General features: G+C 43.0%; 1 protein-coding gene across 4 annotated transcripts in view; it reads right to left on the bottom strand.

Moving 5' to 3' along the window:
* bach2b (BTB and CNC homology 1, basic leucine zipper transcription factor 2b) overlaps positions 1 to 12,054 on the bottom strand; it is a 100,516-nt gene extending 88,462 nt beyond the window's left edge. The window contains exons 1-2 of one of the 4 annotated variants that reach the window (XM_069196357.1): positions 11,712 to 12,054; positions 10,313 to 10,344 (exon numbers count right to left, since the gene is read on the bottom strand). In XM_069196357.1, the coding sequence (XP_069052458.1) occupies positions 10,313 to 10,333 (21 nt within the window). In that variant the 5' untranslated portion in view covers positions 10,334 to 10,344; positions 11,712 to 12,054. Of the gene's footprint in view, positions 1 to 9,594; positions 10,100 to 10,229; positions 10,345 to 11,711 lie in introns of those variants that run through there. The other 3 variants (XM_015354928.2, XM_015354919.2, XM_015354936.2) reach the window with 3 other exon arrangements.
* Between the last annotated feature and the right edge of the window lie 1,258 nt (positions 12,055 to 13,312).

Genomic DNA, 13,312 nt, shown 5'->3' with positions numbered 1-13,312 from the left:
CATGGCCTCCTAATAATCCCCATCTGTGAACTGGCTTCATCACTCTGTTCTCCTCCCCACTGAGAGCTGGTGTGTGGTGAGCGTTCTGGTGCACTATGGCTGCTGGCGCATCATCCAGGTGGGGCTGCACACTGGTGGTGGTGGAGGAGAGTCCCCATTACCTGTGAAGCTCTTTGAGTGGAGTGTCCAGAAAAGCGCTATATAAGTGTAAGCAAATATTATTATTAAGTCAACATTTCTCTGGGCGCTGGCTGCCAAACAACTCGTGGGCATTTGGGTGCTGCAAGGTGTTGGCTCGCTGGATATCGCAGCCACTCACAGATGTTCAGAAAGCTGCCTGAATGGGGCTCTCTCAGGAGCATTTGACATGCTACTCCCGGTCATACAGTTCCCAGCTGCATCCATGAATGATCATGGCTTTACATGTGGGCTGCGCTGGACCACCCACCCACCCACAGCCCTGGCCCGACACAAGTGACTTCCATCCCTCCCATCCCTTAAAGAGACTCCTGCCCAGCAGATGATCTGCAACACATAGGGTGGGGTAGCAGGCCCTTAGGTTTTGGCTCTAGGAGACTGGCGGGTTTCTTACAGCACTGAATATGATGATTTGGTGCCATAGCACAACACATTTAAAAAGGTTTGGACATGTATAAGGTTTGTAGTGTATAAGGATCTTCTTAATGGTTTTATATCTGCCTCATATAAATAATGGCACTAGTATGGGAGCTCTTATTTATCAACAGACCGTTGTATAATTCAGTCATGTGTGTTATGAGTAATTCATATTTTTTTATCTCCATGCTTGTTTCCTTCTTAAGAAGTTAAGTCTTAAGTCTGAAGAACATTTTTTTCCTGCACATCAGCAAGTGACTCCAAAAAGTCTGTATCTTATCCTCTCAAAGCTGTATCGTGAGGTATTGATTTACCTGAATAAAAACAGTGGGGGAATGTATGATTTCCTTGGAAGTAATATAAGTCTTGCTCAGTCACATACTATGACATTTTAGTCATGTGTTAATGAAACGGTATGAAAAGGTAATCATGTGCAAGAAATACAAAGAACAGTCATACAACTTTCTGAAGATATCTCCATGTATAATTACAACAATTAACTTACAACAAAATTATATTCATAAGAGAGGCAATAAGCACTTTAGACTAAATTTGTTCTTCGTTCAGATAAAGCTGTCATATGTAACAGGACTAGAAAAATAATAGTTCAGGTGGGGAGCTGCGTCAGCATGCGTAAGCTGCAAAGGAATAAGTAATAGGTTTATTCCATGCTGAAAAAAAGAAGCATGGAATAAACCTATTACTTGTTCCTAGAAAAATAATGCCTTTCAGGCTTGAAAAGCATGCTTTTCGATTATGCTTGAAAGTAGAATTCCGATTTCATTCATTCAAGAATTCTGAAGATTTTAATGCTTCACTTTTTAAAATTTATTTTTTTGTCTAAATTAGAAGCATTTTGGAGGGAGTAGTAATTGTTTTTATATCTAACCCTTATCTGTGCATAGCACAGAAATTACCTGACATGTCACTGAAACCCACTATAAATCAATGCCTGAAAATGTCATATGTTGGATCTTCCAGGAGCATTAAGCTCCTTTATTGCTTTCCTGGGCATCTGTTTTTCACACATACCTAGTGTAGGTGATGGCTTGAAAGAAACGTAAACCTGGTAAATGTTTCCTGTGATAAAATGTACAAAGAGGCTCTCATCTTTCCTAGTGAAAATGTAAATTACAACAATCCATGCAGTACTTTATGCTTAGACAACTGCCACAAACACTTCACATGGACTATCTCCGAAATAACAAGGACTAACTAATACATTTATTAAAAGACATTTTAGACTCAGAACTACCAGGCAAAACTGAGCTAAAGTACCAAAGCAATATTCAGAAAAAAATTTAAATGCAGCCAAATGCAAAGCAATACTTTTATCAAATAAGTGTTATCAATTTTAAAAAAGGCATCAAACACCTTCACTGCAAATCTGAATAAAAATACTAATAAAATAATTATGATCCATTTTCAGTATGGCACATGATGCACAGTTAAAATGAATATAATGTTAATCACAGGTATGACCTCCCCGATCATTACCACAACCCTGGAAGCACAGCAACTCAAATCCAGGACAAAGTGCTTTGGGATATCCTGTCTGTCTCTAACTGGTGAAGGTTGGCCAGTCATGGTTGTCTGCTGTTGACACCACTTATCCCATAGTTCTATGGTACACAGTACTATTGACTATCAGGTCAGGAAAAAAAGCTGGCTGTGGCAAGACACCGACATTGACATTGACTTTTTGAGGTTATGCCATTGTAATCCCAGCACTCTGTGCTCTCGCATTGCCCTACTGGAAAACTAATGATTCTTGCAGGATCATGAAAACTGCTGGGTCAAGGGATTTATTTCTCAGCAGTAAGGTAGCTACTGATTTGGACCACAGGCATTCTTGTTTTAAAGGAGATTCCTCGATACATCACATTTCCATCACCCCACAGAACGGCTGGAACAATACAACAGTCAGCATAGTAATCGCCACGACATCTCCACACTCATTGTCTTCTGTCACGTCTGCCAAGGACAAACCATCATTGACTGGTGAATTAAATCCTCCGCTACTCTCTCTGCTGACGTTCCCTGGCCACAAAAGAGGGTAATTTCATCTCTCACTTGTCAACACGATACCTCTAAGCAGCCTCTGTGAATGCAGATCATTTCCGTGTAGATGACAAGCTACAGCCTTTCTGTTGATATGTGGGATATGTCCTCCTGGAATCTCTTGTAATGGAGTCACTGCTGTCTGAAAATGATTATTCAAATGGATGTAATGATCCCGGGCCAGTGTGATGACCTGCTTTTTAGACTGCGGCCTGTCCTTCACAAAGCCAGCTTTGTGGTTTCTGCTGGTTGTCGAAGCAGAACATCTGACTCTCCAGGCATCGTCCCTCAGACTGTCTGTCTGTCTTCAATCACATCAATGACAATCACACACTCATCCTTACTCATGGAGCACGAGCGTGCCCTTTGTCATTCACGTATTAAATCAAATCCTGTCTTTTTAAAGATAGATTCTTAATCATCAAATTTTAGTAATCTCACATCAACTGCAATTCTATAAATGGAGTATTTATGAAAGTATTTTATTCATCCCAAAGTACAACCCTACTCAAGAAATTTACAAAACTACCACATTTGAAACAAGGCAAATAACCATATGTACAGTATGTGACTTAATGACTTAAACGCTTGCTCCATTTTGTGTGTCATTATATAGGCCAAATTAAATTCTTATGCACAGTGTGATGACGGCATGGTAGAATATTTCAAGTAAGAATAATAATAACCAGACATAGCATCAGAGCTCATTTCTTTTTTCAGTCAGAAAAAATACATTTCTCACAAGAAAATAAAACAAAATCAATCTTCACAAAAAAACATGACCTACAGTATGCAAACTAAGTGCAACCTCTAATGAATCATGCAGTGTAATTGATATGTGAGGTAGAGTACAATTTATTTGACTCATTCGCATTCCAAAAAGCTCCTCTTCAATGCTGGTCTAGTGCCATTGTGGAGACAGGACTGGTTGTCTTTGTGAGAAGAGCTCACCATGCCTAAATGGCAGCTGCGCTGTGTTAAATATGCTCTCTCAGCTATGTGTGAAAAAAATCACTTTGAAAGATGTGCTGCCACTTCCCTGTAGTAGTTTCTTTTTCACTCATTTTAAAGTGAATTACAGAGGAGCTCCCCCTTACTGCTCCAGAAAAAAAAACTGAGGCTGTCATAACATGTAAATCACAATGTGATCGGCACTGACTGATCTTTGCAATCTATTTCTCCCCAGCAATAGATGGGCAAAAAGTTCTGTTTTTCTACAATACAGACCCAAGGCCCCCCCATCATACAGTATATCAAATTACACCTTTCCAATAATCTGTTAATTTATCTAATTATGAATGTCATTCAAAAAAATCTAAACATAATGTTTTCCCTTTAAGGTGGCTAAATTCATGATTAAGGGCTTTCTGGCTTGTGATCTCCTAAAACCAGCTATGATATGGCAAAAACAGAGTGTAAACACAGTTGAAAAGATCTTTTCCATGCCAGCCTTGATAAAGGTTGCTGACCTACAAGAGGATACTGTGTTGTGGACAAAAATGAAAAGCCGCCAATTTTGTAAAAAACGTTCCCATATAACCGATCTCCTGGTCCACAATTTACTTGAGTCTTCAAACAAAACACCTCTGACTAGAAATGTTGTGTTTTTAGATTGATAGCTTGACTATAATAGCCTGTTTTTGATTTAAAAAACGTGTTATACAATTAATAATATATTTCTATTTTAAAAAATAAAACTAGTATGGATAGGATATATCAGAACTGCTATTGCAAACCTCTTCCGATATGCAATTCTCTATTCTTAGATAATCATCATGCATATGTCTAGGAGAGACTGGCATTCTGCTGCGTACGCAGCTGGAACCAGTGTCACAGGCACATGCCTGAGCCTCAACTACTGTAGCATCAAATCAAATCCAGTTTGTCAAAAAAACAGTCCATTAAAGTGCGAGGGCCACAGAACTCTTGCTCTCGACAGATGTGAACCACCATCGCAGGCAGACACCCCAGAACTCCAGCTGCACAAGTCCAATGAAGTCAAACCTGCTACCTCTTAACAGCTCATTTTCTGCAAAATATTGAAATAAGCCTTTAGACTCATGGGTAGAAGTAAACCAATCTGAAATGGATCTGTTTTGAACATGTTGTTTTGTCAGAGGTATTGCATGAAGATTGTTAGTTAGGGGACAATGCAAGCAAACATATAGACACATACAAAGGAGCAATGGGACCATGGCTAAGGATCTGTGCCTGTGGCTGGAAGGTTGCCGGTTCGTATCCCGCGGCTGGCAGAGGAATCCTACTCCGTTGGGCCCCTGAGCAAGTCCCTGAACCCCAACTGCTCCAGGGGCGCTGTACAATGGCTGACCCTGCGCTCTGACCCCAAGCTTTTCTCAATGTCTATGTGTCTCATGGAGAGCAAGCTGGGGTATACGAAAAGACAAATCCCTAATGCAAGAAATTATATATGGGCAATAAAGTGATCTTATCTTATCTTACAATATTGGAGGACAATATCAAGAACATACCTTACCTGAAAATCCACATCCAATCTTCCAACGGGTTCTATTAATCTTACCACACTCAGCCATCTATATTAAAGACTTCAGCAGCCATCACACGGAATTGGGCTACCAAGACTAGTGCTCACAGCGAAAACCTCAATATTGGAAATACCCTTGGCAGTGTGGCAGCCATTATGCACAAGCCGTCCCACATTATAGAATATTAGGTGGAAAGGTGAAAATTTGCTTCACTAATTGAATTAAGGCCAGATTGTACAAGAGTGGAATGTAGCCAGCCCACTGGGGTTCACACCACTGATCTCAGAGGTGTCAACCCCTAAGATCATGCTATGGGGTCTTTGGTGACCAAGTCAGTCAGGCCCTTAGTCCAACATCTCATCTGGAAGCTGACACCTCACACAGTGCAGTGTCCAGCTACCAAGAAGTTGATGCAGACAGAGAAAAACTCAAATGAGGAGTCAGAGCATGACTGTGTCTATATTCCAAACATCCTGGAACTTTCCACTCTGCTAGACTGAAAGATGGCTGTGCTGGGTCATTAGTCCATTGCCTGCATATTTGTGTGAACCTGTACAAAATCCAATGGTTGAAATAGTGCGCAGCGAGGTCCTGAACAGTATCATCCCACAATATCCCCGCAGAGCAGGCATACATCTGTTTTTGGAGAGTCTTCTATAAGGCGGCCATGTGGACCATTCTATAGAGTTATTGCCATGCATCTATACTGTAAACCCTTCTGCAATTTGGTTTCATTGCACGTGGAAAATAAAAGCAAAGAGAATAAATATCCGTCGAACGCAAAACATTTGACTTCATGCAGTCATAAACATGCTGCCAAAAGTAGTATTTATTATTTTTATAGGTGCTCAGGAAACTCATAGCAATACATATCTTCAACACTTCCACACCATGTACACCATCCTCTCCCTCAGTCTCAAGTACCCTGTTACCACAAGAAGCTCAGTTAAGTCATACAGTTTAGTAGAGAAGTGGTGGTCGTGGAGAAGTGGCCTTTTTCGACCTTCTTGAACTTTTGTTTTGGTTTCTAGCCTTAAAAAACATAATGGAGTCAAAAGGCATGGCACCTGAACAGTAGGTTCTGGCATGAGTGGGGAAAAAAACACAAATTCTGGATGGTGTGGAGGTCTGAATGTCCTACACTCTCACCATTTAAAGGTAAGCATTGAACTACTTTTGTATCATATGTAAATGTAATAAATGTTTATGATTTTATTTTACAGTAAATATCTGATTTTTTTATATAGTTTCATTTAATCCACTATTCCGTTTGTGTGTATTCATACATGTATATTAGTATTAACAGGTGACTTATACAGTTGCATTCATGTATCCCTATTTATTACATAAGGTGTTAAGTTTCTTCAATGCAAAATAGCCCTAATGCGCCACTTTGGAGGAATGTAACCCCCATGTTGGGCAAAGGTCAACTCTACCTTGCCTGCATACTTCAGCAATATGGGTCACTTGTTCAGAACAGACAGGACACAGATCATCTACACAGCTATGGAACAGCCCAGCAATCAGGTCAACTGGGATTCCTGGGTTTCCTATGGGAAAGTTATGGCAGAAAAGGAACCGAAAAAGCGAATCCAGAGCAAAGTGGGGGAACTCTCCAAGGGCAGCAGAAACAGTCTCTTACTCTTCAAGCCTTGGAATAGGACAAAGAACTGCTGCTGGCTGAGACTACATCCAACCAGAACCCTAAAAACCCTGAGCAAAATGTTCACTTCTAGGTGGATCAATTATTTACATAATTCTTGCACATGTCCGAAATTGCTTACCTCCCAAAACCAGACAAAGACCCAAACCGTCCAGCGAACTGCTGACTAATATCCCTGCTAGGAGGCAGCTACAGTAAGTGCAGGTCACTTGGTGACTAGAGCAAATACTTGCAAAGCATTCACAAATTTAATTTGAGATCCTCTGTCTTTGTTATCTAACAGCTAAATACTGCATAGCTGCCTTGAACTAGGAATGTTTAACCCCCTGATAGGCATGCAGAGATGTGTTCCTGGCATGTTGGGAACTTATTGATGGGCGATGTCATTTCTCACTCATCTGCCTGATCTATTGCAAAGTGTGCAAAATCCCGTAATAATGTTTCTTAAAGTACACTGCAATTTCACACTCACACTTTCCCCTTTTGTCGGTATTGCTCATTAACTAGATCCACACCTGTGAAATTAAAGCTAAAGCTCAGTCCAAACACACTTAAATATTATACTGTTCATAAGATGAACAGATGATGCATGGCATAATTGCTTTTATTGCTGTTGTGCTCTGATGCAGTGAGGTGATATCTGGATGAATTCTGAACTCTGAACAATAATTGCATCGTACATGGTGGTGTTTCGACATGTACATTTTAGTATGAGAGATGTCCTCTCCTTTTTTTACTGCTAGATACAAGTTTTGTGGGCCAGGTTTTAAGACTGAAACTTTAGCATCAGGACAATTTTGAAGAACTATAGCTAATGTGATACACACTGTAATTATTAATGTCATAAATGTCCTGTTGACTGGTCACACATTGTATTTATTAAGAATCTAAAATATCTTTAGCTTAACACTGTTCACTTAACTTTAGAACCACTATTGTACCATCGTTCTTCTTCTATCCTCCAAGATCACCTGGACTGGGAAAGGGTTGCCTTAGGTTTTCATAATCAATCTCATTTTACGAATCCCGCACAATGCACTGAGCACAGAATGACATACAGTGACAAATGTGACCATTCCCATAAAGTACAGAATTATATCCATTGACTTGAAACCCTAAATGATAAATCTTGGTAGAGAACAAGAAAGCTACATTACATCATCAAAAGACTGAACAGCTGTCCTCACTGCTTGCACTAAGGTTACAAGCTGCAGTTGGCTATTATCCGTACACATTGTATACACTGGCAATAATGCACATCTTTTTTTTCCAACCAGTCTGCCTAGGGATTACTGCAGCCCAAATCCCAGTCTGCATTCACTGACCTGCATCTGTGTATTCATATTATGCAGCATGTTTGCATATTTTATTATGTGTAATTTCGCTATTTGATTTACAATTTCTTACACAAAAAATGTTGCAGCATAACTGATTTGACGCATTGCAAATATCTATATAAGTTTTGTACGTATCAGGATATTGAAGGCAGTGTATTAGGTAAAGACTAAACGTGAGGACAGAATGTTTCGTAATTCTCGAGCACTGTTAAAATTGTACTCTCCACGAACAGATAGCTGCCTCTGTTATATATATAAGGAGAGAGCGTTTTATCATTAACAATTAAAACAGCGCGTTTACCAAATGTGCTATTTTTAAAACATGTGAATGTTGCTTTTTCCTCCTCTAAATGAAGAGCACTGACCTATCATCAAACTGTATTCATTCAGAATAAGACTGAACTCATTTTGATTCATATTCTTACAATACACAGCTCCTGCCGAAGGTAAAGATGTTTATAAAGGGGACATCACAGCTACATATCAACTGCACGTTAAAATCCTTTGTACACTTTCCTCGTAATATCTACACTTCTAGTGTACTGTCGTAATTACAAAGAAATCTGGTTTCAACTTTATAAAGGGAACCTTTGTGTGTGCCTAAATGTGCCTAAAGTTCGAGGCCACCCAGATTTAAATGTATTGCTAATGCTAATTGTGTTAAGATATAAATCCAGCACTAAAAATTGCGTCTGTGGAGGAACATTCGCAAACCTGATGTGTGAATAAAACGGCCATAGGCAGTATTTACTAATGCCATCCGATAACCTCTAGTTTCCATTTGTTTGAATACTGAACGCATTCTGACCTCTAGGAAACTCGCCTCCCCTCAGTAGCAGGCACTATCGAATTGATCCATTTTACTGCATACACGTTACCTTTTTAATGACTTGAAAACCTGGTTTGTGCGACTGCATCACAATGTACTATGCTTTTGCAACTGTTATAAAATGACATGAAAAACACCCGCCCATTAAATCTCAATTTCTGCCATCAGCAACTGCCCATCAAGTTATGCACCACAATACGTTTAAAAGTTGAACTTAAAAGTTTTTTTCACCCCCTCTCTCTCTCTCATTTTCGGCTTTTATCCACAACGGCACATCGGCACCAGCCCTTCTGACCAGCCGGGGAACGAACGCACGCCAAGTGAATTAAAGTTTTCCCAACCTTGGAAGAAACGCTTCATCCCGGGTTAATTTAAGAAACAGTGCAAAACAAAAGATCAGACCGCGGTCAAATGCGGAAGAACAATGGACTGGGGGAAGAAAAAAAAAACCCCGCCGCTGCAGCGCGCACAAGTACCCCATAAATCAATCCGATAGCGGAGAGGAACGCTATTGATTGAGGTGCAATTCTGCCATGCCGCAGTCTTCACGTGCGCAGTACGGCGAACACGAGCAAATGATCTCACCCTGAACACGCACTTGCCATCACATCCGAGTTTGCCCTCTTCCCCCCGCAATCAGCCTAAGAGCATTCAATGACTTCTATTATTTTTAGACGCATGTCACTACACTGTAAAAATAGCCGGGAGTGCAGGGGGAGAGGAGGCGATTTCACACTCAGCTTCTTCCCTGGCCGTCAGTGCCGGGGTACCGCCATTCCTCCTTCTTCACAGCTCCCTGCGATCACGCGGAAGAAAGCCGTTTGCGCCTGGACACGCTTGGAGGAGACTTGTAAATGTTTACGAGGACCCCCCCACACCCCTATCTATTCTCATTTTTTTCCTGTCCACCACAACAGCAGAGCGGTACACAAAGGCGTTTCTTGACTCCGGCTGTCACCCCGGTGCTCCCTACTGCTGCGACCCGCACGCCAGCTTCAGCTACACCAGAACCCATCACCGACGCCGGTGAATATTTCACCCATCAGCACCTTTCGTCTCCGCGGGCACGTTCACTTCCTTCGGGTGATTCTCTGCGCACACCCCCCCACCCCCCCAAGATCTGCTTATCATCCAACCCTGTTATGTGAAACCGCCACAAAACGTCCCATAGACTCGGCACTGCAAGTGGAAAACGCGGATGAGACCGAACGCACACGAACCCCGGTTGACGATCGCTACATCAGTCAAGTTCTTCCAAGATTTCAGGACAAAGCGTTAGCACTCGTGTCGCGGTCCGATTCACCTTTCTCGGCGGCATTCCCATTTGGACTGTTCCTTTAGAGCACAATCAGGAGAAGAAGAAAAAAGCGCACATGAGATTGACAGAGTCTTTTTTTTAAACACTCATCTTTTTTTTTTTGTACTGTCCCGCGCTTCCACGAGTCTATTTACAAATCTGATCAGACACCACCAGAAACCGCACACAAAGCAACTGTATTCATTGGCGGTCAGGTTTAAAAACACACACACACACACGTCTATATTTCGAATTGACCTATAGAATTATTTTTTTCTCGGTTAGACATATTGTGCTTGACCAGAAGAATAATCTGTTTAAAGCAAAACTGGACCCACGATCTCCTACAAGCTTGAGAAAACGCGCGTCGACATGCCCCTGGTTTAGTCTGAAGTGACATCTACGGGTTATCACGCCGTTTGCGTTTGCAGCGGAACCAAATAAGGACAGCGGTGCCTTACACAGCAAATAGTTTGCTGATTTTCTGCGGATTAATGGGGATTGCAGCGTGATGGCTTGTAGATTTTATTTCCACTGTGGCTGCAACGAGTACCAAGTGCACCCCGCTTTATGCATCACGCAAACCGGGACAAAAAAAAGCGGTTTTTTTTGTTGCATTCGTCCAACAATGACTATTTCCCATTTTTGACGTCGCAATCTGCTGTAAAAGGCTTGAACGTTAGATACGATGGTGTCAGCGTCCACGGGCGTTAGTACTTATGCCTACCAGCGACGGGTTTTTTTTTAATATAAATCGCACAGGCACACTGGCCGTATTCTCACAGCGTGGGGCTAAACAGCGCAGAAATTGGGGTGCACGGGCGAAGCCTGCGGCGGTTTCATTTGCTCTCCTGGTCTCGGTTTCGTTCCCGGGAGCTGCGGGGCGAATGAGGGCGGGAAGGACTAACGAGGGGGTCTCCGTCTTGGCCGCGGCTGTCCTGAGCGGCCAGGGCCTCTCGCCGCTGACAGCCCCTTCCCTCTGCGCACACAAGAGCCGTGCCTGACCCTCGGCACTGCCCCGCGCCTCCTCCTCCTCCTTGCCCGGGATCGTGCCGCGACAGGACGTGGGGCTCTCCGGGCTCCGCCGGTTTCACCCGGGCTGTATGCCGAACGGGGCTGCAGGCAGAAGCGGTCAGCAAAATGTGCAAAAAAAAAAAAGAAAGACACTGCCCGACGGCCAGAAAACAGAGCGCACGCACACACACACACGCAGTCCCCTTTTCCAGCCTCGGACGCCAGCTCCAGCTACAGCAGTACGCGTTCAGAGGGAGCCCACCCAGCGCACAAGTTTTGAAACCGCAGTACCGCAAATGTACAAAATGCTACTCGGGAACAAAAGCCAGGAAACGAACATCAGAGATCGAAGCAAAGGATTTAAAAAAAAAAAAACGTTCATGCTGCTCACCTTTTAACTTTCGATTTTTTTTCTCGTAATCCAGCCTTTTTGTTTTTGTTTTTTTTGGTCTGTCTGTTTACCACATTAGAACATTTTTTCACATGGTGACTTCCTTGCAGAGTTTCCTAAAGCCGCCCCCCCCACCCCGTGACTGCACGGAGATTGCATTTGATGCTTTTAAGGTTCAGCCGTGTCTTTGTGCAAGAGGGCCGTTCGGTGGTTCTTTAATGTTATTGTTGACGTTGCCCGGTAAATGTCAGTGTGTGAGGCTCCAATACAGCGTGCGGCTCCTTCTCCCCTGTTTGTTACACTCTAATGGAACGCCTACTCTCAATCGCTACATTGTTGACATTCGAGCGCTGACGTCACCCTATCCCTCATTCACAACAATGCACGGTACAGATTGCGTGAATGCCCCGGGCGGTTAGGCACCTACTCAAGAAACTGTCCGCAGCGCGGCTTGGTGAATCGCCCTAACGAGCGCGCGCCGCGCGCCCCCTCGCCTCGCATTAGCTCAGCAGCCTCACGCGGCGGGATTGTGTTTCTGTGAGTGCGGTGCTTTTTCGCCATGACTAATGAAGTATGCAGTTAGGAGGAAGGGGGGCTTGAGCTGCAAAGCTGTGTGGGATTTGTAGTACAATGCGAGAAAATGTCAAATTCGCCCGCATGAGCGCTGTGCGTTCGATGGGAAATCGCCGGTGACACACACAGGAGTGTGTCTCCCGTGTTCTCCGACACGTTTTCTTGGACGCCGTTGTAAATGGATAAGCTGCAGATACACGACATGCTCATAATTACAATTCACAACGCGAGACACCTCATAGACACCCCGTCTATAAAAGGCATGACCTTTTTCCTAGCACATTTGCTAAAAGCGGCCTCACACTGTTGCGGCGATTACTAAATAGAGGAAGTCCCTTCTGACTTGCAGGAGGATTGCGAGTGGACTCAGTCTCTCAATGTCAATGTTGAAAACCAACCAACCGGCAATGATAACGGGAGGCCCCTCTTTACCCAAAGGGTGGTGGGAGCAGGGAACAAGCTCCCCAGCCACGCAGCTGAAGCCCTGGCGTCCTCCAGGAAACAGCTGGACGAGATCCCCTGATCAAATATCCACGATCAAACAGAATAGCTGGACTGACTAACCTCCCCCCTTCAGTTCCTACCACAATCCTTTGTAAATCACCGCTCACTTAGTCTCCTTAAGCAAATAATTGGTTCAGCTCGACCAGAGCAGCGCCCAGAAGACCTTGCAGTTCTTGGGGTCTGGAGCAGCCCCCCTCAGAGCAGATTAATAAAAGTATTCAGTTCACTACCCTGCTGTAGAGAAGAACAAAGGTCCCAGCCTGCCTCAGTGTGTCTGGGACAGATCAGCACTATTTTAGCCTTTTAACCATTTTAAACTATAACACATCGCATGATTTAATATAATACTGCGCAATTAATCAGGTTTAGTATTAAACCAGGGCAAGATTAATATTGTTATTCAGAAATCTTCTTAACATATGTCTCAGGTAAATGTGTTCCTGCTAGTAAGCTGAGGAAGCAAAAGGTTGTGAGTTGACTATATCACCTGTAATCCAAGCAGGATGAAAAGGATCTCGCATTTA

The sequence above is a fragment of the Lepisosteus oculatus genome, chromosome 2, assembly GCF_040954835.1.
Source record: "Lepisosteus oculatus isolate fLepOcu1 chromosome 2, fLepOcu1.hap2, whole genome shotgun sequence".
NCBI lineage: Eukaryota > Metazoa > Chordata > Actinopteri > Semionotiformes > Lepisosteidae > Lepisosteus > Lepisosteus oculatus.
The sequence above is the reverse complement of the archived record's forward strand: the minus strand, read 5'-3'. Positions and strand labels throughout refer to the sequence as shown.